Here is a 22,327-nt window from a genome sequence, read left to right as displayed (position 1 = left end):
CCTATTTTTACCGAGCGATTGTTACTTGTGGGTCCATAAGTAATAACTAATCGCTCGATGAACAGATTGCATTCTGAAACTCATTGAAAAAAGTGTTGCAACCTTTTAGTTGCTGACTGTACACATATAAACTCAGGACCGTCTAGTCGTGGGCCCCTAAAGTATAATTCCGAATGATTTTGAAATTTTACAGAAAGAAAAGTAAAAATATATCCGAGAGCCATAAAAATATTCATACAGCTTTGATCAATTGAAAAATAACACATAAGAATGCATGAATTTGTATGCATATTCACATATATATATTCTACATACAATGAAGCGTATAGATGTTTTGATTTAATAAGCATTGAGATTCATCCATTGACATCTTTATTATATAGTCTTAGCATATATGTACATTGTATACTGTAAATATATTCGTAATAAATAAGCGTTCATAATATATAGTAGTATCTTATATAAAAAATCTTAAACAATAAATAAATATTCACATTTATAATGTTACATAAACGTTCCCTCATAGCATCGCCTAATTTCTCTTGAAATAAAATTCTTTCACGAGATTAAAATAGAACGCAAATCCTTTAAAAATCTCACGTCGAGCATTGTAAGCAAGAGTATGTCTTTTTTTTTACCAGAAAACAAGCATCGGAGTTCGAGTTCCTTTTTAAATTCATCTTCCCACTCGCAATATGTAATGTATATATGTATATATATTTGTATATATATATATACACACACATGTGTATCACAGACCTTTCGTAATAATGCAGGAAAGAAACGCCAGAGAAATATTCTTCAACGCACGACTGATCGAAAAAATAACTTGGAAATAATTGTATCATTAGCAATTTGGTAAGTATCGTGATAATTATAATACCATTGTCATTGGGAGAGAAGTTATATTCTAATTAAGTATCTGGTCGCATATTATACAATTATACACTGAACGTGCACTTAGAACTAATGGAGTGATAATGGAGACTGTACACAAATCGATGATATGATTGTATCATCTTTCTTTCTCGCACGCTCGCTCACTCTCTCTTCTCTCAGTCTCTCTCTCTCTCTATCTCTCTATGTCACCAGCATAATTTGAAAAATAGCGATTTATAGATTCTTTCTAATTTCATACATACGCACACATACAACATACACGATACATGGTTATGCACCGTACGACTTTGTAAAATCACATTACGAATTAAAAGTAGATTGTTGCGAGGAAGTCGAGGGCAGGAAAAGGTTTTGCGCCAGGTTGGGCTGTCCTGGCGGTTTATTTGATGATAATCGGCTGATGGCAGACGCAGGATAGATGTTATCCAGACCATGATACGATATGAGCGCCGACAAAGCGCTCCGAACACCAGCAGTGGCCAATTGGGACCATCTCCCGTGAGAGCTCACAGCATCGTCGCCGGCATACACCGCGTGCGCATCAAAATTGCCTGGCATATGCGGCGTGTTCATATCTGCAGGAAAAGTTACGTGTCAATATTAATGTAACGGATATAATGCCGGGAGTACTAGGTATACGTATACCTAGAAGAGGTGGGTTTAATATAGGAAGATGAGGATCCAGCTGTCCACCTGGTCGAGCGTTTGCAACAAGTCGAAGCTCTGCGCGTAGATCTCCCAACAACTGTACCACTTTGGGATCGCACTGTAAATATTATAGGTGTTAAGAATTAGAAAAAAATTTATATTCTTAAAAAATATTTCCTTAATCCTTAATAAATATAAAAATTAGATATTAGTTATTGTAAACGAAGTGATTATCACAATTGATACGAGATACATTACGTAACAGAAAATTGTCTAGAAAATCTCTACATAATTACCTCGTTCTGGTCTGACCGCAACGAGAGAAGATCGTCGACCCGAATCGGTTTTCCCTGATTCAAGGCGTTCGTGAGAATGATCAGTCTCCGGGATAGATTATCCTCTGTACACATCTCCAATGATTGATCTCCCTTCAGATTCGACTGCGATTTAACGGGTGAAGTATTAAAATAGTACGATGGCGTAGAAACTATGTACGGCCCGCTTTGATTAAACAAATTATCTTCACCATAATGAGCTTCTGCGCCGAGCCTGCTCGGGTATGAGTTATAGCCTGCTTCCATCTTTAGTCGTTTAGAGGACCTGTAATAAAATTACAGGCCATACGTGAAGATTCAATAAATACGACTCAAAGATAAAATAGAAACGAATATGTACATTGAATGAAATTGATTCATTTGTAATTTACACGAAATTCATTTATAATTGAGTGATTAATGATATTTTCTTAATTTCCAATTATGAAATATTTATATATAACTTGTTAACAAAAAATTATGAACATTATATTTAACTTGTTAATAATAAAATATTGTTGTATTTAATAGTCTAAAGATATGAAAGAATAATGGAAGATCGTGCAATTAGTAAGCCATACAAACGTGTCTTAAAGCAAGCTCAATTACATATGCACTAAAATTACATATATACATGCACATACATACGTATTAATATAAAGATATAAGCGTAAAATTGTATTTATTGTTTATTTATGTAACAATCTTGTAGAACAATGAAGAATAGCAAGATATTTCCTCTTCATTACGAGTTAATGCATCGGTGTACATACACATAATATCCTATATTATATAAAACAATATTGTACAGCGATTATTATCGCCATACACTTCAATTATCATTTGGTTAGCTCAAGCGAATGGGTTATATGATTCACATATGTGATGAGTAAAAGATGAGTAAAATATTGGACACACTGGACGTAAACACGTATTAAAATTTGAAGCTTTCATTACCTATTATATATTCTTATAAGTGTTATAAAAATTGTCCATTTATAATTCAGCCACAATTATATTATCTCCTGAAACATAATTTTTTCCTATTAGATATTGTGCCAATTATTTTGTTCATAATTTATCTAAAGTCACTTTTATATATGTCACTTTTTACATATTCCACAATAATACAAAGTGATATAGGTACGTGATGCAGTTATACTAACGTCTTGTCTATATGAGACAACAATTACTATATATATATATATATATATCTGAATAACTCAAATATATTTTTTTTTCTATATGCAGTATACATTATGTATTAAAATACATATATATATATACATATACATACACATATATGTATTTAAATTACATAAGTTTACATATTATATATAAACCCATTTATAAATTATTCTAATTACACTTTACATTCTTATAGAATTTTACATTATTCTAAGTCATTATCTTGTATAATATTCACGAGTGGTAACTGTATTTTACTAATAATGGAACAATATTTATTATAACAATATAAATGAAAATATAGATATATATATTTTTTTACTTGAATATATTCGTATAAACAAATTTTTGGAAGATTATATTATTTAAAAGAGAGAAAGAGAATCTTATTAATATCGAATGTTATACAATTTGAATAATATAACCATTTTTCATACCATAAGCATAATTTTTGACTACATATTACCAATGCAAATAAATCGAACAGATATACACAATAAAATATCATATTATTAGATTTTATACTTATTGTATTGAATAAAAATTATATGTAAAAATATGTGACATGTTTTGAAACATTATATTTTTCAAAGCATTTTACATCATTATTTATATGTATATGTATATATGAACATTATTTTATTTATATCAATAGATCTTCATCCGCATTTCTTATATTTTTGCACAGAGAGAATATAATATAAAAGATCAAAGATCAGTTTCTTTTTTTTACTTCTTAAAATACATGATATATTTTTGAAATATAAAACATGAAAATTGTCTTATTATACTGTAATCTACTGGTCCATTAAAGACGGTGCAAATTATGTAAAGATCATGATTTTATTGTTTTTCAACTCAAAGGACAAATACATATATGCTTTATTTTTTTTTTTTAACACAAGGATTTATGTTGTTCAATTAATCTTAATATTGTCAGGTAAATATATATATACATACATACATACATACACATATATACATGTGTGTATATATACACACACATACAGATATATGTATATAATATATAAATAAAAGATGTGTCAGGAGGCATCATAAACTTTGGTATTTAAAACGATTTTCTTATATCGTTGTTTTTGTATATACTTATTTTATATATACTATTACATATATATTATTTATGTACATATGTATGTATGAGATATTTTTGGTTGATGCATTCCATTTCATGCATGATGTGCACCATGTGGAACACACCCTTTACAATAAAGAAATTCGAGAATAATTTCTATTATTATGTAGAGAAATGCATATATATATATATATATGAGAATGTGTATGTACATGTATTTAATAGTATATCATAAATACATATAAATTATGTTCGATTAAAAAAATCTATTGAAAGTTTTAATATTCATTACTACTATTTAATATAATAAACATTTTAATATTCATTCTATACCATTCTCATATTTATACTATTGGTATTGTGCTTGATTTACTATCAAAAACATGATTCAAACAATTATATATTAAAGAAATGAAACATTCGATTTACTTGCCTTTATTTTTAAAAATAAATAACGAAAAAAAGTTATACGTGTCAAAATATTTGTGGAATAAGTAGAAACAGTAACATATATTTTATGATTATTTTACATATATTGAATCAGTGAACGCTGATAAATAAGTATTTTCCATGATAATTGTCGAGTGCTGCTTGTTGGATGGATCTTTTTGAAGAGATACTAATACGTAATGTATATATATAACCATAAAATAAAAAAATACCAGAACCTAAAAAATTTAAATAATATTTTGATAGCGTTAAAGATTCATTCACTGCTCATAAAAATATTTTAAGCGAATGTCTCTGAGTACGCTTAAGTATATTGCAGCATTCGAATATTATTTTACAATATTATTTTGCATAACATTATGTTTGAAAACATCCGAAGACTGAATTTCATCATAAAAATAGTGTCAGTTAACGTAACGCACATGCAAAAAAACAAATAATGTAAATACTAAATAAATACACAATGATTCGCCATTACGAGAAACTCATCAAAACTATTTATAGTATGAATTACTAAATTGTAATATGGAGGATGGCTAGAGGATGATTAAAGCATATAAATGTACGCCAAAAATGTGAATGTTTGAATAAATCGGATTAATTATAAATAAAATTAACAGAATTAAGGTTAACAACGATTTTAGTCTTGGTCTTCTTATATTCGCCTTCTTCAGTCTTCCGATGTAGCATATCCTTTGTACCTGTATGTCTTATCTATATATTTATATTATAGAGCTTTACAGCTCAGAACTTATCTATTTATACATGTTATCATTTTACGCTTTACTTACAGGTACCTAAACTGAAGAGTCTTTTTACGAAAAACAGCAAGGCGAAATCACTTTGACGTGACCTCTATATTTATTTACAATCATTATTTCTTTCAATTATAATTTTTCCATTTGTGTATGTTTAAATATAAATACAAATATATATATATATTTATATATAGAGATATTTTATATCAATCTCTAAAAGAATCTAAATCAATATGCACATTCGCAAAAATTATACACAAATGTTCCTCATTTTAATATATAACATGAGCGCATGCATTATATATTTTTTTTTGCGATATATATGCTGATGTATATCGTGTATACATATTTCCCTTTCGTATATTGACAAGATATATACACATATCTAAATAGAAACTGAATAAAAACTGATAATTTAATTTTTACAATCGTCCTTAGAAACGAATGGTAGACTGAATCACAGTGATTATTAGGACATATACTTCTTGTATAGAAGTTTGTACGTTATAAGTGACGATTGTTAGGCATTCATATAGAGGATTATAACAACATGGTTATTATAAAAATTAAAAATCATTTCATTATAATCTTTGTAAATGATTCGATATGAATAGTGGGACGATAATTAACCCTTTAGCTGCAAATGTTGTATATACTTAACACATAATTTAAACATATAAATATAATTAAAATCGAAAACTTTGTAGTAAGAGAGAGAAAAGGCTATAGAAGGAATTATATCCATTATAAATTTATTACATTGTTCTTTTATATTAAATCAATCAATATGAAAATAATAAAATTGAGCTATATTGTACTTTTTATTTATTTCTAATTAGAGAGAGAAAAAAAGTTTTACATGATGCAGCCAAAGAGTTAAATAATATAATATATCTTGTAATGGTAAAATATATTATCGCCGAGGCATGTAGCGTATGCCCTGAAAAATACAATATTTAAGTATATCTCATACAGTCTATCAAATCAATTGTTTAAAAGTAAACAATCTCTGTAGAGCGAAGCCACGAACAGAGAAGGATGTTTCGTGCTTCTATTTTCCATTGTTCTGCATTATTGGCATCGTCGTGTTTGAACGACTGTGAACGAAACTAAAATTAACTCGTTGATTCATTAGGTTGAGAGGAAGAAAGGTCGACATGCAAACGAGAATCGGAAGGAACACATAGAAATACTACTACATTTTCTTTTTGATGTCACTTCTCACTTTCAACAAATTCTCGTTACTTGAACAATGCATTTTGCTAAAGAAAATAAATGCCAAACACAACTGTCGTACACAGCCATTTAAGTGTCTAAGCAAATTAGTTTTCAATTGGCATTAAGACGTACATCTTAGCAACCCGTAAATTAGATTTCTTTACGACTTTACTCACCCCCCGATATCTGACAGATCATCCTTGTTGGGACCTCCTTTATTCGGGAAGGGAAGCAGAGGAGGCAATTTTGTTGCAGCACTCTCTTGCTGTTCCCGTAACAAACGCTTTCGCTTTTTACTCCAGAGTTCATGACAATCTTGCCAAGTTGGAAGTTGTGGCGCTGGCATCCTGATATATTGTGAAAGTGTAATGCATTTTATAAGATTTGAACGAAGAAACATTAAAATATACATATTCCAATACACACAAAAAGCCGACGCAAAAAGATAACATACTGTTCGGGCTGAACGTTTTTCAACCAAGCACTTTTAAGCGCATCGGCTGCCGTTATCCGCTTCTCGGGATCCAATTCTAACATTTTATCCAGAAGATCCAAGGCTGCTCCTGGCATAAAGGAAAAATCCTCTCTTAGACGTCTCCTATGCTGCTTTTTTGGCTTAAGTGTATGCCAATGTGGTAATTTTATCACAGAAGGCCATACAGCAGGAGTGGGCGTCCCACAAACCCTTGAAATCATCTCTAGCTGCATCATATCTACATTGGCCTAATAAAAAATTACCCTTGTTATTAATAATAAATTAATATTAATATGTTTTTAGCTTGAGAAATGGTTATTACCTGAAATAAAGGTTTTTTAGAAAACAATTCTCCCAAGATACATCCGCAACTCCAGACATCAATTGCGGGTCCATAACGCTCTTCTCCCAGTAAAAGTTCGGGGGGTCTGTACCACAGAGTGATCACCTTATTAGTGTACGGTCTCTGTCTATCCTCTGCATTATAGAGTCGTGCCAATCCAAAGTCGGCTAATTTAACCTCGCCCCTATTAAAATTATACATTACATTATACTGAGTAATTGTACAAAAACAAATTACTCAATAAATAACGCATATGTACTTGTTATTCATTAATATATTTGAGCATTTGATATCCCGGTGAAGAAAATTTTTGCTGTGACAATAATTCAAGCCATCCAACAATTGCTTCATGATACTGGCATTGTTCATTTCGTTGAAATCCACCATGCCAGATTCTAACAGACCCATCAAATCATGGTCCATATATTCAAAAACTAAGTAAAAGGAACCTTTATCCTAAAGCATACAAGATGAAATAATTAATTGATTTTGTACAAATTAAAGATCGTAAAATTATTATAAACTCCTTGACAATTGAACATGTTTGTCAGTATCTTAAATCATTGAGAAATATAGCATAGAAGATAATTAAATTAGCATATTGATTTTATACTTAATGTACGAGTACAATAGCAGGTTTGCATTTCTTTTCTTTTTATATATGATAGCGATCTCTCATTAATGTGATACTATATCGAATTACTCTACATAATACTATTAATAAAAAAAGCACCGACAAATATATTGTAATACTGAATGCTGTTACAGATTGCATATAGCTATAACTAAAAAGGTACCTTTCGGAAGTCTAGTGCGTCTTGTTTGTCAGTAACAATTTCTCTAAGATTAACAATGTTCTTATGATTGAGTTGTCGCAGGATTTTTATTTCTCTGACCGCCGTGATAGGAAAGCCTTCCTTCTCATTTTCAAGTCGGACCTTTTTCAAAGCTACCATCACGCCGGATCGTTTATCTCGTGCTTTATACACTTGTCCATATGTACCCTCTCCGATCTGAGCAATAAATTCGAATACGTCGACGCATCGTTCACCCCAATCTTTGCCGCCAGAAGCCGACATGGGAGCATGACAGTTTCGCGATCCTCTGCGTTTCAGTATTTTCGGTCTTTTCAATTTTGGCTTCGGTGCCACTCGTTCGACCTTCAAACGTGGCGGCGTTGCGTTTGGATCATCCTCACCGCTCAAGTCCTCCGATCCAGGTACAACTACAGTTCAAGATAAGATAACAATAAGTTAAAATGTCGTTAGTAAACAATAATGATACAAAGTTCATCCGAAAACTCACCCGGTGGCATTGGCAGATCCTTGATACCCTTTTTCTGCATTGGTTTCGTTGACGCCGAGAACTTCAACTGCGCTTTGCTGGGAGGGCTCGGAGAACGGCTCGGTGGCGAATCTATGCTTTCCAAATCATTCTGATTGATGCCAGGTGGCAATGGTAATCTCTTTAAACTTTTGGTCGTGAACGTTACTATGGGAGGCTTGGGAGGATCCACGGATTTAAGTGGTACAAGATTATTGGGTGGATTAAATTTTGACATGATTGTATTGGGCGCTGGAACAGGAATAGGTGGCGGTGGGACAGACATGTTGGGCAGAATCGGTGTCGATGGGATTGGTGGCACCTCGGTGGTGGTTGCACTGTAGGAGCAGGAGCTGGGAAACTCGGGCTGTGTGACACGACGATTGGACAATTGTTGGGCATCACCGATGGTGGGTTGGGCGAAGTATGCACCGCGTGAGAAGCAAGTGGATTAATCGCAGCAGATATCGGATTAGGTAGTGGTACATTAGGTGGTTGACCAGTTGGTGGTAATGGCGGTGTTTTGCATGCTATAGTGCTGTCGTCGCTCGTCGGAACAGGAATATCGGTGACGTCGACCACACTATCGCCAGCCTTCATTTGTTGCTCCTTGTGATTTATAGGTCTATCTTTATTGTCAGTGGAAGCTTTATTCTCAGAGGACGCGTTGCCGCCATCGCCGTCCTTCTCGTCCGAGCCCTCTATGATTTGCACTTCATCTTGATTCCCAACCTTTTCCTTTGCGGCCTGCAACTTCTTAAATGCCAATTCCCTCATATTACGGTCCTTAACGAGTTCTGCAAACAGACTGGTCTCGCTAATTTTCGCTTGTACTCGAAGATTTCGGGCGGTGATGCTCGACGGGCTTCTAGCTCGGGATCTATGAGGAGAAGGAGAAGGTATTCTAGGACGTGGGCTCTTTGATTTGAGTTTCCTCGAAGCCTTGCAAGATTTGCTGGGTGAGCGAGATCTTTTTGGGGTGCGACTTCTTCTGGGACGTGAACGTGACCTTGAGCGAGACAGTTTCCGCCACCTTCCTGGACTGCGTGATCGTGATCGAGACAAAGGTAAATGTAATCTAAAATTGAAGAAGTTATTATGTGAGTGCGTGACGTGATAAATTTATTTACTGCAACATTACATTTCAACATAGTAGAAAAGAGTAACTGACGTCGAAAATGTACCTGCTTCCAGTAGGACTCCTTGTCGATCTTGATTTCCGTTTGTCCCTCCTATCCTTATCATGAAGTCGATGGCCACGTCGATCGGATTCGTCTCGTCTTCTACGTTTAGGGGAAATAATTCCACTATCCGCTCGTCGTCTGTGGCTACTTCCGGGACTCGGGCTAAACTCTCGTCGTCTGACGGTAGCCGGGCTTGGGCTGTGCCTAAGTCTATGGAGTACCGGAGTAGGACTAAAGTCTCTTCTTCGTGGCGGTGGACTGTGATCCCTTCGTCTCGACGGTGGACTCGGGCTGTGCGGCTTCCTACGATTTATAACGATGTGTCCGGGACTAACGCTAGTCCGGCGCGTTATGTGGATACTGGGACTAAGTTTCTGCCGATCGGGACTGCTGTGCTTTGGCACAGCAATTAGTCCAGCTTTATTCAAATTCTCTGGTGTTGTAGCGCATGGAGGCATTAAAGGTGTGTGCGGAGATTCTATCTGCCGCGTCGACAAAAGAGATGGTGGTGTCACATTACGAGATTGCCTCGACAATTCCAGTTCCACATCGTCACTAGGACATCTCTGTTCGCGCGGCGTGGCCGGTGAAATAGGCGACATGTTGTCCTTGAGTGGCAACGGTGGTGATTCGGACCAATTAGCGGAAGTAATAATTGATGATTGTTTCTCACGATTTGGACTTGAAACGATTTCGTCGGTAACACTGCGATGTGGGCTCAAGCTATGAGAATGTCTCTTAGATTTTCTCTTCTTCTTTTTCCCCGAATTTGATCCCGAAGGGCTCAGACTTCTTTTCTTCTTCTTCTCGCGTTTATGCTTCTTTTCTTTTCGTCGAGCGTATCGCCTCGATTCTTCTTCGTATTCTGGTGTCGTACCATGCATCGTCGTCGGTTGTTGCTCGTTCGACAAGGAATATCGTATCCGACGGTGTTGGAGATATGCTGATAGGTGACGCTCCGAGAGTACGAATTGGGCTACTGCCATAATATCGCCTTTGAAGAAACGAATCAGGTACTTCTCCGTCCGTGTAACTATTGGCACGACTATCTTCCGATTGTATCTCTCCCGCTTCAGGCTCTGAAAGATCTTCACTACTTACGTCGGAATACTCGACCAACGGTTTTACAACAGATGAAGCTACAGTTGGAATTGTCTCTAATGACTTATCTCGTGAACGTTTCTTCTTTTTTTTTCCAGAACTCTTACTTTTGCCATGTCTCCTGTGTCGCTTGTCAATACTATCGAAGTTGTGGCGATTCACGTCGCTGCTCGCACTGCCTCTTCTTCGTGAACGAAATCTCCCATTACGTTCTGCCCGTTCGATATCACGAGTGCTAGGCATGTCACCTCCTAAAGCAAATATTTCAATAAAATTATACATATATATATAAAAATTTATTATATGTATATATATACACACATATATATATATATAAATTATAAAAGCATGCTTTTATTATACACTGACCTAAAGGTAAAAATAAAATTTCGTAGGAAAATAAACAGTAGAGTCCTGTTTACATATTTATTATATTTTAGAGTGTATTCTTTAAACACACACATACACATACACACAATAATTATTAATACATTTATAAAATTTCTACTGTTTTGATAAAATATTATTACGAATATATATACATACGCATTCGTTTTATTTTTTCGTAAAAAACAATTTATATGTGTAATATGCTGTACCCTCTTTGAGCATATAGAGGTAATTTCACATTGCGACGGATTGTCATCAGCCATCGCTGAGAGCGGGAGTAGGGAAAATATCAACAGGAACGAGCGTGAGGCTCTCCTTCCTGGCTTACCCTGACATCGACGGAAATAACGGAAATAACGCTATTGCTTGAACGTGCCTCGACAGAGTCTCGGCACTCTTGGCAGGTCTCGAGACTGATCGTCATGGATATGTATGACACTCACGCGCGAACACAACCGCACACAATGTACACACGCATTCACGCATGCAGGCACGCACGCACGCACACATTAACGGTGCGTACGTATATAACGAAATTGTACAGAACAACGCGTTTACCTTGCGAGCGGTACGGTCGCGTTATGTTAATAAGCCGCGTCGCACTCACTCGAATTCTCAACTGGACGCGAATTAACAATGAACGAGCGGATACGGATAAGAGAGAGCGAGGTACGCGGAACCACGAGTATCACGAACGAACTGGTACGGCCGCCATTACTCCTACATGACTACGGACTCGCCCAGTTTCATTTTCCGAGCGAAAGTCCGACGAGCACGAGGAGGAAAATCGGGGAAACGACGCGACAACGGGCTCACAATCGTACTTACGTGCGATGTATGTCCTGCAACGTCGCGGCGAGCCTCAATGTTGTTCGCATCAGGGCCGAAACCAATGACGAAAGGTCGATGAGAATGCGTAATGGTTACGTCGTTTTCCTCTTCGCGCAAGTTCCAGCACGTAATTCGCGGACGACCGATGTCCCCGGCCAGAAATAAATCTCTGTCGTGATCGTACAGAGTTCAGGCGATCATATTTTTATGGTTCTATCGGCCGATCGCATCATGTCTCATGTGTTTTCTTTGGATTGGATTCTGGCTCGCTCATAAAAGCCTAGCTCGACCGAATGCCGTGGAAGCCATTAACCATTAGCACGTCGTTCCTGCGTGACGTAACGTCTTCCGCTACGGTATCGGTGTCGCCGCGTAGTGGCGCCAGAAAGAACGCCATAAGATTGCTGGGGAAGATGCTAGAAATCTAGAAAAATTCGACATTACCTGAGATTAGAATCCTGTATATAAAAGAGACCCGACATCGAACATCGAACCCCCTCATTAGAGTTTCGATCCCCACCGTCATCTTCAGGCACATAACAATACGTAACGTTTGAACAATGAATTACAGAATACAGGGGTAGTTCAGAAAGCCGAAACAAGCGACTACCAGCGCGAGATCTGATTGGCTGCCCTTTTTCCACTTTCTGCTTTTCTGCCTAGGTCTGAATCCACCCTTAAAATATAATGGCCCTACAATTAAGCCTTGTGTTCACGATGCTAGAAATTGGTCCGAGATCTCGGAGAGAGAAAGAATTAACCAATCACATTTAAACAATTTAGTCACATGATCAATGCGATTGGTCAATTCTTTCTTCATCCGAGATCTTTGACGGATTTCTAGCATCGTGGACACAAGGCTTTAGGTCGATATTCATAGTCGGTTCTTATTTTAAGACCATTATTTTAAAAAATCGCTTAAAAAATCGATTATATCCAAGCAGAATAACAATAAATTATTATAATATCAAAATGATGCCAAAATAACTTCAAAATGATTAAGTTATTAAAAAATCATTAAAAATCATTTTTCAATCATTTCCGATTCATTTTAATGTCATTTTGTTGTTTGATCGTTATCGTGACTCGTTCTGTTTGGGTGAATACCGGGTATTCCCGAAGATCCGCAGTAGCAAAATAATGGCGTTCATGCATTTTGCCCCTATATGCAACTGTCAGGAATAGAAAAATCTTAAGTCTGTTCGCGTTGCTTGCATTTTTGCAGTTCAGCAGCTTCGCTTTCTCTCTCTCTCTCTTCAACGCCCGAATATGTATATATCTCATTTTAAACGCAAAAAAGTTTGTGATTATTTCATTAATATTTAGAACCGATTTTTTATTGGTTGCCATATCATGCGCAATACAGCATCTTATCCGCCATGGCCACATGCTAACGCTTCCTGTAAGTTTAAACAAACTTCAATTGTTGTTCCGATTTCTGAGTCTACGTGAACAAGTTTTGCGTTTTTATCCATAAAATTGAAGATTTATCGCGTGCTTTGTTGAGTCTTCTTGTTGAGCGCCACGGATGTTGAAACCGTTATTTCGACATTCTGGATTTGCAAGGATATATATTCTCATGATATTTTCATTAAGAAAACAGGTCTAACCTGACCTTTACGACGAGTATCGATAGATAAGGTAATACTTGAAATCATTTGCACTATATCTTTTCTTTGCTTTAAGGAAGATGATAGGAAGAGTGCTCGGGAAAAGTAAAATAGGCATCATTTCTTATAGATTTTGTGAAAGGAAATACAATCTTATAGCGAGGAAATACTATCATCACGAGGATTGCTCGTCTAAAAACTTGAAATAAATGTTTATTTTATTTTTCCCGAGCACAGAGTGCGTTCAAGAAAGAGAGAGATAACTCTAAGCTATAGGTTACGTTACATATATTATAGCAAAAATGCACCCTAGAGTTATCTAGGCGCAATTCCTGAATCCAGCAAAAACGAGCCTTTTTGTAACATCTTCATGAAATCTTGTTAAACGCTATATACAGCAAAAAGAGAAATGAACAAATAAAGCCTAATCTATACAGTGTGCTCTTTACTTCATGTCTCTTTCTTTTTTACCTCTTGCTTTTTTTGCTCTTTCGTGACATTTGTATTTCTTGTCTCGTCCAAAGTTCGTCAACTTTCTCTCACAAAGAAATGAAGAAACAGGATATAATAAGAAGTAAAAATGGCATGAAAAGCAAGAAGCAGAAAATAAAAAGTACATTGTAAATTAGTAATAATGGAGAACATTTTTATAGAAAAAAAATGGGTTGTTGTGTCCCTCAATGCAAGTCAGGAAAAAAAGTTCCATCTCACAAATTCCCAAAAAATCCAATAAGATGTCTCGAGTGGATAAGAAGTTTAAATTTGGATCATTTAAAAAGCATGTGTGTAGATGAATTACAAAAATTTAAAGTTTGTTATATGCATTTCCACGAAGAAGACTACTGTTCTCCACATCACCGTTTATTACTAAATACGGCAATTCCTTCTTTACGTTTTTATAATAATAATGATAGCACTGATGTTAAAACTGAAAATAATGTACAACAACAGCCATTACAACATTTTTTAAATGAAGATAAACAGCGTAATGAAGTTTCTCAATCTGTGGTCACATATATGCCATTTTTACAAGAACAATTACAACATAAGCAATTATCAAAACAACAGGTTTTATATGAAATATTTGATGAACAACAAATGGAAATAGAAACTAAAGTGCCTGAGGTCCGACAGGAAATTAATGAGAAAAATATCACAGAGAAAAATCAATTACAGCAATCATATTGTGAACAGGAAGATAATGAAAAACAACAAGAAAATGTAATTCATAATCTTGAAAAACGATTGCAAAGAATAGAAGAACAGTTAACAATAATGACAACTCCCATAACAAACAGTTCACGAAGAAGAAGAAATTTGAATCATATAATTCGTGCAAGAAATCTTAGTCCAATTGCTAGATTGCTATATAACACTGTTGTTAAATTGAGACATTCTAATAACCGATTAAAACGCCTTATGAACCGACAAAAACTAGAGTGTAAAATGAAAGTATTGAAAGTATTGAAAATGAAAGTATTGAGACGAGCTAAGTTAAATGTGTACAGAAGAAACATTCTGTTGAGAAATAATAATAATATCTTCTCAGAGAAATAACAATATCTTCTCAGGTACATTCACATTCCTTTGCAATACATGATACTACATCGATAACTATACATTTACACTACACCCTTAATCAGGTTTAATAACATCCGTAGTTATGAAATTGGCCAATCGCAGTCGTTCCATTCTTCTGAAAAACAGCTATGATTAACTAATTTCATAATTACGGATGTTATTAAACCCAATTAAGGGTGCCGTGTAAATGTAGTCAATATTTACGTAACATTATTTATGTTTTTTTTTTCAATAAACATTAATATATTTTATATATTTAATATCCTAGAATTTGGCTATTAGACAGCCTGTTTTGATTGATCTGCCATGTTTTGTTAATTCCTGAGAGACAGAAAAAGAATGACAGAGAATATAAATGTGTATTTTTCTTTCACATAAAATTTTGATAAAGTACTTTAGTACACAGTACTTTAGACAAACTTGCATAGTCGCATAAACGTATGCATAAAGAAAATTATCCAATCACATTTCTCCTATAAAGACGCACGTAAATTGTGATTGGACAATTTTCTTTATGCATACGTTTATGTGGCTATGCAAGTCCGTGTGGATATACCCTAAGGCCATAACATAATGGCCTGTTTACGGCTGCGGTCCACTTGATGCTACAAACGCTTCGAAGCGTTTGAGCGACCAATCAGAACAAAGAATTTTACGAATTGACTAATCAAAGAATGCTTCGAAGCGTTTGTAGCGTGGACCGCAGCCTACAATACATGTAGTAAACTTGGTTTAAGAAGTAAGAGTAAGAAATTGACCAATCACAGTCGAATGTGAGAAGAATAATCGACTGTGATTGGTCAATTTCTTACTCTTCTTAAACCAAGCTTACTACGTGTATTGTAGACGGGCCATAAAATGGGCTTTAGCGAACATAACCTATAAAAAGGTAGAAGATTTAAAGATATACGAATTATGGGTGGCGAAACGTGTGATTATTAATTTAATATTCAATATCATTAGAGAAGAACGAGATCGCGCGAGGAAGTCTGCTTTAAATCGAAAAAATGGGCGAACGCTACAATATTCATAGCCAGTTGGAGCATTTACAATCCAAATACATTGGTACAGGACATGCAGACACAACCAAGTTCGAATGGCTGGTGAATCAGCACAGGGATTCCTGCAGTTCGTATATGGGCCACTACGATTTGCTGAATTTCTTTGCGATTGCTGAGAACGAAGCCAAAGCACGAGTTAGATTCAATCTCATGGAGAAGATGCTGCAACCCTGTGGACCACCGCCTGAGAAGCCAGAGGATTAAATCGCGCGTTCTTGCTCGAACTTTTTTTTTTCGTGTGATAAAAACTAATTTTCGAAGATAATAATATAAAATTTTTGTTTTTTATCACATGTTTTAAGAAACATTAATAAACTCAAGTGGATTTTGTTAAATCAACATTACTTGTGACTGTGTTATAATTTTATTTTGCATAATCGCCATATAACCTTAATTGTGTTTGTGATCACAAAGATCTATGTGTATAGAACACGTGTTTGTTTTTGCAATCTTGTATTATTAAAGAAATTGTCATATAACAAGATTTATTGGTAACCTAAGAAAAATAATTGAGATGTCTTCATTTCCACAATGTTCCACAAAGTGTGGAAAAAATGCCATTTTAAAGGTAAATTATTTTCCTGTTTTATACTACATCTAAAAATTGCTATATTGTTGCATTATTAAATAAAAAAAATATGTATGCATTTTTAGAGGCCAAAAACTGGCGATACATTGTGTAAAGAATGTTTTTTCTCGGCATTTGAGACTGAGATTCATGATACTATCATCAATGGTAAATTATTCAAACCTGGCGATAAAGTTGCTATTGGAGCATCAGGTGGAAAAGATTCCACTGTACTAGCATATGTTTTAAAGACTTTGAATGAAAGATACAAATATGAATTGGACCTGTTTCTTTTATCCATCGATGAAGGAATTACTGGTAATGCAGCTATAAAAATAATATCTTTATATTGAAGCCGTATATTATACATAAAAAATATAATTTTCTTTTAAATAACATATAAATAAAAGTAGATTAATGAAAGTCAACGCAGATAAATACTTTTGTATCTGCATTACTGAGGAAGGAGGACTAAAGAGAATTAAAACGTTCAAATATATATAAAGAAAACATCCAACTACAGAATATTAAATTATTTCATAATAATATTTGCACCATTTATCTGCGCTGACTCTCATTAGCCTACTTTTATTTATTTATATGTTATTTAGAATTTGAGAGTCCATTTGTAATTATTATTATTTTTTTAAATGTATCTTTTTAGGCTACAGAGATGACAGCTTGAAAACTGTGACGCAGAATAAAGATGATTATGGTATTCCACTTAAAATTTTATCATACAAGGAATTGTATGGATGGACAATGGATTCTATAGTTGCAGAGGTAAATTATATCAAATATTTAAACTATTGACAGCTAAAGCTTACTAAGAATTTGTCTTTAGTTCAGTACTTAACTGCTTACATCTAATAATTTGAGGATCTGTCAACTAAATACCTTACATAAAAATATACAGTCTGTCTTGTTGTGGATCAAATTGGTGTAAGACCTAACCATATTTTTTTATAATTTCAAACATATATAATAGAATATATATTTTTTAGATTGGCCGTAAAAATAATTGCACATTTTGCGGTGTTTTCCGAAGACAGGCATTAGATAGAGGAGCTGCAATTTTGAAAGTAGATTGCATCGCAACAGGTCATAATGCAGATGACATCGCTGAAACGGTACTAATGAATATCTTGAGAGGTGATATTGCCCGATTACATAGATGTACATCTGTAATCACTGTAAGAATATTGTATATAAAATGTTTATAAAATTACAACAAATTTCTTTGATATTTATATTCTTATGTAATATAGACTGGTGCAGATTCTATCATGCGATGTAAACCTCTGAAATATGCATATGAAAAAGAGATTGTCATGTATGCATATTTTAAAAATCTAGTATACTTCTCTACAGAATGTATATATGCTCCAAATGCTTATAGAGGTCATGCAAGAGCCTTTTTAAAGGATTTAGAAAAAATAAGACCGTCATCTATCATAGACATAATACATTCAGGTAAGAATGTCTTTTTAATTATGTTAATTTCTTATTACAATATCAATATTAATCTATCATGCAACCTGAAAATTAAAAAAATAGTGAATAATTTTCAAAAATAGCCAACGCCCAATTGCTATGAATTTTAACAGAAATATTTAAAATGTCAATTAAATGTCCTTAAAAGGATTTCTATCGATAAAAACGAAATTTAATGCTAAAAATAAATAAAGGGTAAATATGTCGATTAGGAGAGGCATTTTTAATTACCTTGATATATGTTGTTAATATCATGACTGTGAACAATTTTTAAAAGGTTTTAACCATCGATTGTAAAACGCATATTGCGTAGGATCATTTTCATTCTTGTTTATTATTCGATGAACAATAAAAATAAAAAAATCAGGGAATGAAAGTATGTGTTATTTGTAACGCCGTTACTTTTTATCGTTATTTTGTTATAATTACTTTTTATAATAATAATTTAGTAATGATGTTGCGAATTTTTTATAGCGGCAACAGTAATACTAGAGTGGAAAAGTGAATTGTTACTTCTAACGGATTGGAAAAATAATTCGTATTTGTAACGAATTACTTTTATCCGTTACTTATAACGAATAAAATAACGTCGATGCGTTATAAGTTACTTTTGAAAGTGATTTTGCCAATCTTAGTGCAACCTTAGCGTTTAGTTAATTATTGTTAGTCATAAAAAATTGCAATGTCATTATCAAATCATTATTATAAAAAGTAACGGCGTTACTATACTTCCATTCTCAAGATAAATGATACATCATGCGTTTTACAGAATACAGCCAATATGTCCTATACATTATAATATCCTATCCCCTATTTATAATTTTCTTTAAATATTTTGGCATTAAATTTTGATAGACATTAGAAATCCGTTTAAGAGTTATTCATTTGAAATCTAGAATATTCCTGCTTAAATTCTTAAATAAATGGCAATTAGACGTAGGTCATTTTCGGATGATGAGCCAAATTGGTTAATATTATTTATTAGGTGAGCAGTTACAAGTAAAAGATAATGTAAAAATGCCAAAGAGAAGAAATTGTACCCAATGTGGATTTGTCTCAAGTCAAGAAATATGTAAAGCATGTGTTTTGTTGGAAGGTTTGAATAGAGGACTGCCAAAACTCGGTATTGGTAAATCTAGTAAAGCTAAAAAGATAATGAACTTGCATATGGATAAAAAAAACAAACCGCAAAATATAGATCTTTAAGATTCTTATGCAACTAAATGTATAACTGTCTAAATATATAACATGTGCACCCCCCCCCCCAAAATATATTTTACAAAAATAAATTTTCCACACATATGTGTTCTTTCAGTTATTATTGGAAAAAAACCATTTTACTATCTTTTCATTTAAAAATTAAAGGGCCTTTTCTGTAACTCATTAATGACTGTAACTGCATTATGATCGTTAAGAGTTACAGAATAGGCCTCTAAATATATTTTTAAAAAGTTATAAATACATAGAGCTTTAAAACAAGACTGATAACAAAAAATAACTTGTACATATATCCAAAGTTCATTAAACATATATATTAAAAATCACATCAGAAAATAGTTTTATACTCTTTATAATTATTGTAATTAATGTACTTATATATTGCTTTTGTAAATTAGAGATTTTCATTTATAAATAATAAAACTGTACACATCTATCGCATAAAGGAGATAGGATCGTAAAATAGTATTATTTTAATCAATCATCGTTTTCACACTTTCTGATACAATAAAAATATTTTTGCTATATAAAAGTGGTATTCATGTCAAGATGAAATTTATACTATATATGCAGCCGCTTTTTGAATAATCTGTGTTCTGCAAATAGGACAATTATTATTGATGCTAACTGAGCAATCTTCACATATGCATACATGACCACAAGGTAATAAAATAATTTCACGTGCGTTTGTCCTGCAAATTATACATATTTGATCGTCTCTAAGATCTCTATCCCTGACCCTTTGACGCCTTTCTTGACGAGATGTTTCCAGCGATTTACGTAATTGATCTGCTAATCTTTGCTGCTGTTTATTCTTCCAATAGCGTCTTATCATAATTCCTCCGAGTACTAATCCAATTGTGCCACTCATCAAACAAAATAGCCTATGTGTTTCAGAAGATTATATAAATTCAGACTTAATAATATAATAAATAATATATTCCAATTAAATACTGTATAATAAAATTCCAATACACTAAAATGTACGTGCCTGTATATTTTCTTATGATCATCTAATTTCCGCATCAAAGAAGTAATTGACATGCTTGTTATATAAAAAGGAGATCCATTTAATGGAGGTTGCAAAGTAAGATAATTGGATTCAGTTTTCGACCTCGAGAGCTCACCTATTGCTGTAATAATTGAATCTTCACGCAACATTTTTTCTGTAGACTGTATACCTCGTTGGCGTACTCCTAAGAAATCATATAATAAATTCAAGTTTAAGAATTTCATGCATGCGCAACACATACATACATATTTTTAACAGGAGTATACATAGGATTCTATATTGCATAATAAAAATAAGAACTAGTCTGATTACAAGTTTTATTATGTTACCTGTAAAAAATCCCCATATATGATCTATAATTGTAGGTACACTAGGTTGAAAATTATCGGAGATTACATCCAAGTCTAAAATATCAGCAGACAATGGATCTGTTATCTCAACACGGTACCATCTATTTTGCAAAACGAATGGTACGATATTATACACTTGCTGAATTGTTCGTTCTTGGTCAGACCTATGGAGTTACAAACTAAATTAGAAAGAAATATAATATTATCAAGATTATTGTTATAAGATATACTTATATTACAATTACAGAATTGTTCATAAAGTTGAGATATTCAATAACCTACCAATAACCAGCTGATGTTCTTGCGACAACATGTTCTCTGACACTAAGCTTCTGTATGACTCCGGCGACATCTTTTTTATTAACGCTTTGTAATGATTCTTTTAATGGTCTCACGACCCCTCTGACAGCGATATAATCTACTTTGTTATTCGGGCTTTTATTAAGTAGACTTTCCAAATCTGGGCCAACGTCATGCAGCTCGACATTCTACAAAAAATATAAGTTTTTAAATTGCCTGTAATATTTTTTAATATTCTAATTTACATTAATAGATTATTATATAAATGTATAGATTATGTTTTAGAACTTTAACAATGAATTTATATCGTCTACCTTAATCGCCTTAATCACATTCTTATAGTGAATATACTGTTTCAAGCAGATAGTGAATACAATCGTGTCAACTCCAAGCAGAAATATTTCGCTAAAGTACTCCATGATTAAATTATATTCTTGAAAATATATTATCGTCCATCTTTACATTGTTCCAATCTACATCAATTCATTTGGATTAAGGTTATACACAGGACATGACTCTCAATCTTCAATCCAGATTCAATTCGGCCAGTAATAACCAATAGTTCGGTTAATATTTGTTAAAATATTTGTTAAAAATGACAAAAAAAGATTATTTTCGTCAGAAATTTTCAAAAATTACAAGTCCATACTCGACGATCCTTTTGATGCAACTCCAAAATATTTTTCAAATTGCAAAGAATCAAGAAAGAAGTAAATAGGAGAAGGAAAACACTAGCCTGTCTCCTCATGCTGCTGCGAACCAGCTGCGAACCACTGCGAACTAAAATAATCTCAATAAGTTTTCATCTGTTGGTAGCTGAAGAGAAACCCAATCGAGTTTTGTCGAGAAAACCACGATCGAGTTTTTTCGATATATTCTCTCACGGTTTGTTTACTCTACTGGCACTTTCTCTTTCT

At 33.6% G+C, this 22,327-nt stretch overlaps 4 protein-coding genes across 4 annotated transcripts; 2 read left to right on the top strand and 2 right to left on the bottom strand.

Annotated features, from left to right (window-relative positions):
• Positions 1-631: 631 nt before the first annotated feature.
• Positions 632-12,737, bottom strand: Cdk12 (Cyclin-dependent kinase 12). The gene is given in 13 exon segments (XM_018462686.1): positions 632-1,475; positions 1,546-1,666; positions 1,845-2,148; positions 6,746-6,916; positions 7,024-7,292; positions 7,367-7,571; positions 7,647-7,843; positions 8,185-8,612; positions 8,693-9,077; positions 9,116-9,788; positions 9,895-10,821; positions 10,823-11,246; positions 12,214-12,737. Coding segments are annotated over 12 exon segments (4,371 nt in total). The 5' UTR covers positions 11,239-11,246; positions 12,214-12,737; the 3' UTR covers positions 632-1,200.
• A 3,525-nt stretch (positions 12,738-16,262) lies between these two features.
• Sf3b5 (splicing factor 3b subunit 5) lies at positions 16,263-16,734 on the top strand. The gene is made up of 2 exons (XM_018462512.1): positions 16,263-16,296; positions 16,371-16,734. Exon 2 carries the CDS (start codon positions 16,415-16,417, stop codon positions 16,670-16,672), a length of 258 nt encoding a protein of 85 aa, XP_018318014.1. The 5' UTR covers positions 16,263-16,296; positions 16,371-16,414; the 3' UTR covers positions 16,673-16,734.
• Positions 16,735-16,812: 78 nt separating this feature from the next.
• Ctu1 (Cytosolic thiouridylase subunit 1) lies at positions 16,813-19,964 on the top strand. The gene is made up of 6 exons (XM_018462511.1): positions 16,813-17,036; positions 17,123-17,354; positions 17,701-17,819; positions 18,041-18,229; positions 18,305-18,509; positions 19,516-19,964. Exons 1-6 carry the CDS (start codon positions 16,983-16,985, stop codon positions 19,734-19,736), a joined length of 1,020 nt encoding a protein of 339 aa, XP_018318013.1. The 5' UTR covers positions 16,813-16,982; the 3' UTR covers positions 19,737-19,964.
• A 318-nt stretch (positions 19,965-20,282) lies between these two features.
• Positions 20,283-22,036, bottom strand: Mul1 (mitochondrial ubiquitin ligase activator of NFKB 1). The gene is made up of 5 exons (XM_018462710.1): positions 21,725-22,036; positions 21,393-21,598; positions 21,090-21,274; positions 20,740-20,944; positions 20,283-20,632 (listed from the first exon to the last, which is right to left on the bottom strand). The coding sequence occupies exons 1-5, from the start codon at positions 21,827-21,829 to the stop codon at positions 20,305-20,307; spliced, it is 1,029 nt and encodes a 342-aa protein (XP_018318212.1). The 5' UTR covers positions 21,830-22,036; the 3' UTR covers positions 20,283-20,304.
• Between the last annotated feature and the right edge of the window lie 291 nt (positions 22,037-22,327).

Source organism: Mycetomoellerius zeteki, unplaced genomic scaffold (assembly GCF_001594055.1).
Source record: "Mycetomoellerius zeteki isolate Tzet28-1 unplaced genomic scaffold, Tzet1.0 scaffold145, whole genome shotgun sequence".
NCBI classification, from domain to species: domain Eukaryota; kingdom Metazoa; phylum Arthropoda; class Insecta; order Hymenoptera; family Formicidae; genus Mycetomoellerius; species Mycetomoellerius zeteki.
The sequence above is the reverse complement of the archived record's forward strand: the minus strand, read 5'-3'. Positions and strand labels throughout refer to the sequence as shown.

Excerpts from the sequence above, each read along its gene's own strand:
- Sf3b5 (XM_018462512.1), top strand. The coding sequence starts at position 16,415 with ATGGGCGAACGCTACAATATTCATAGCCAGTTGGAGCATTTACAATCC.
- Ctu1 (XM_018462511.1), top strand. The coding sequence starts at position 16,983 with ATGTCTTCATTTCCACAATGTTCCACAAAGTGTGGAAAAAATGCCATT. Across the intron at positions 17,355-17,700 it reads CATCGATGAAGGAATTACTG|GCTACAGAGATGACAGCTTG; the intron begins GTAATGCAGCTA and ends GTATCTTTTTAG. Across the intron at positions 18,230-18,304 it reads GATGTACATCTGTAATCACT|ACTGGTGCAGATTCTATCAT; the intron begins GTAAGAATATTG and ends TATGTAATATAG.
- Mul1 (XM_018462710.1), bottom strand. The coding sequence starts at position 21,829 with ATGGAGTACTTTAGCGAAATATTTCTGCTTGGAGTTGACACGATTGTA. Across the intron at positions 21,599-21,724 it reads ATGTGATTAAGGCGATTAAG|AATGTCGAGCTGCATGACGT; the intron begins GTAGACGATATA and ends TATTTTTTGTAG. Across the intron at positions 20,633-20,739 it reads GATCATAAGAAAATATACAG|GCTATTTTGTTTGATGAGTG; the intron begins GCACGTACATTT and ends TGAAACACATAG.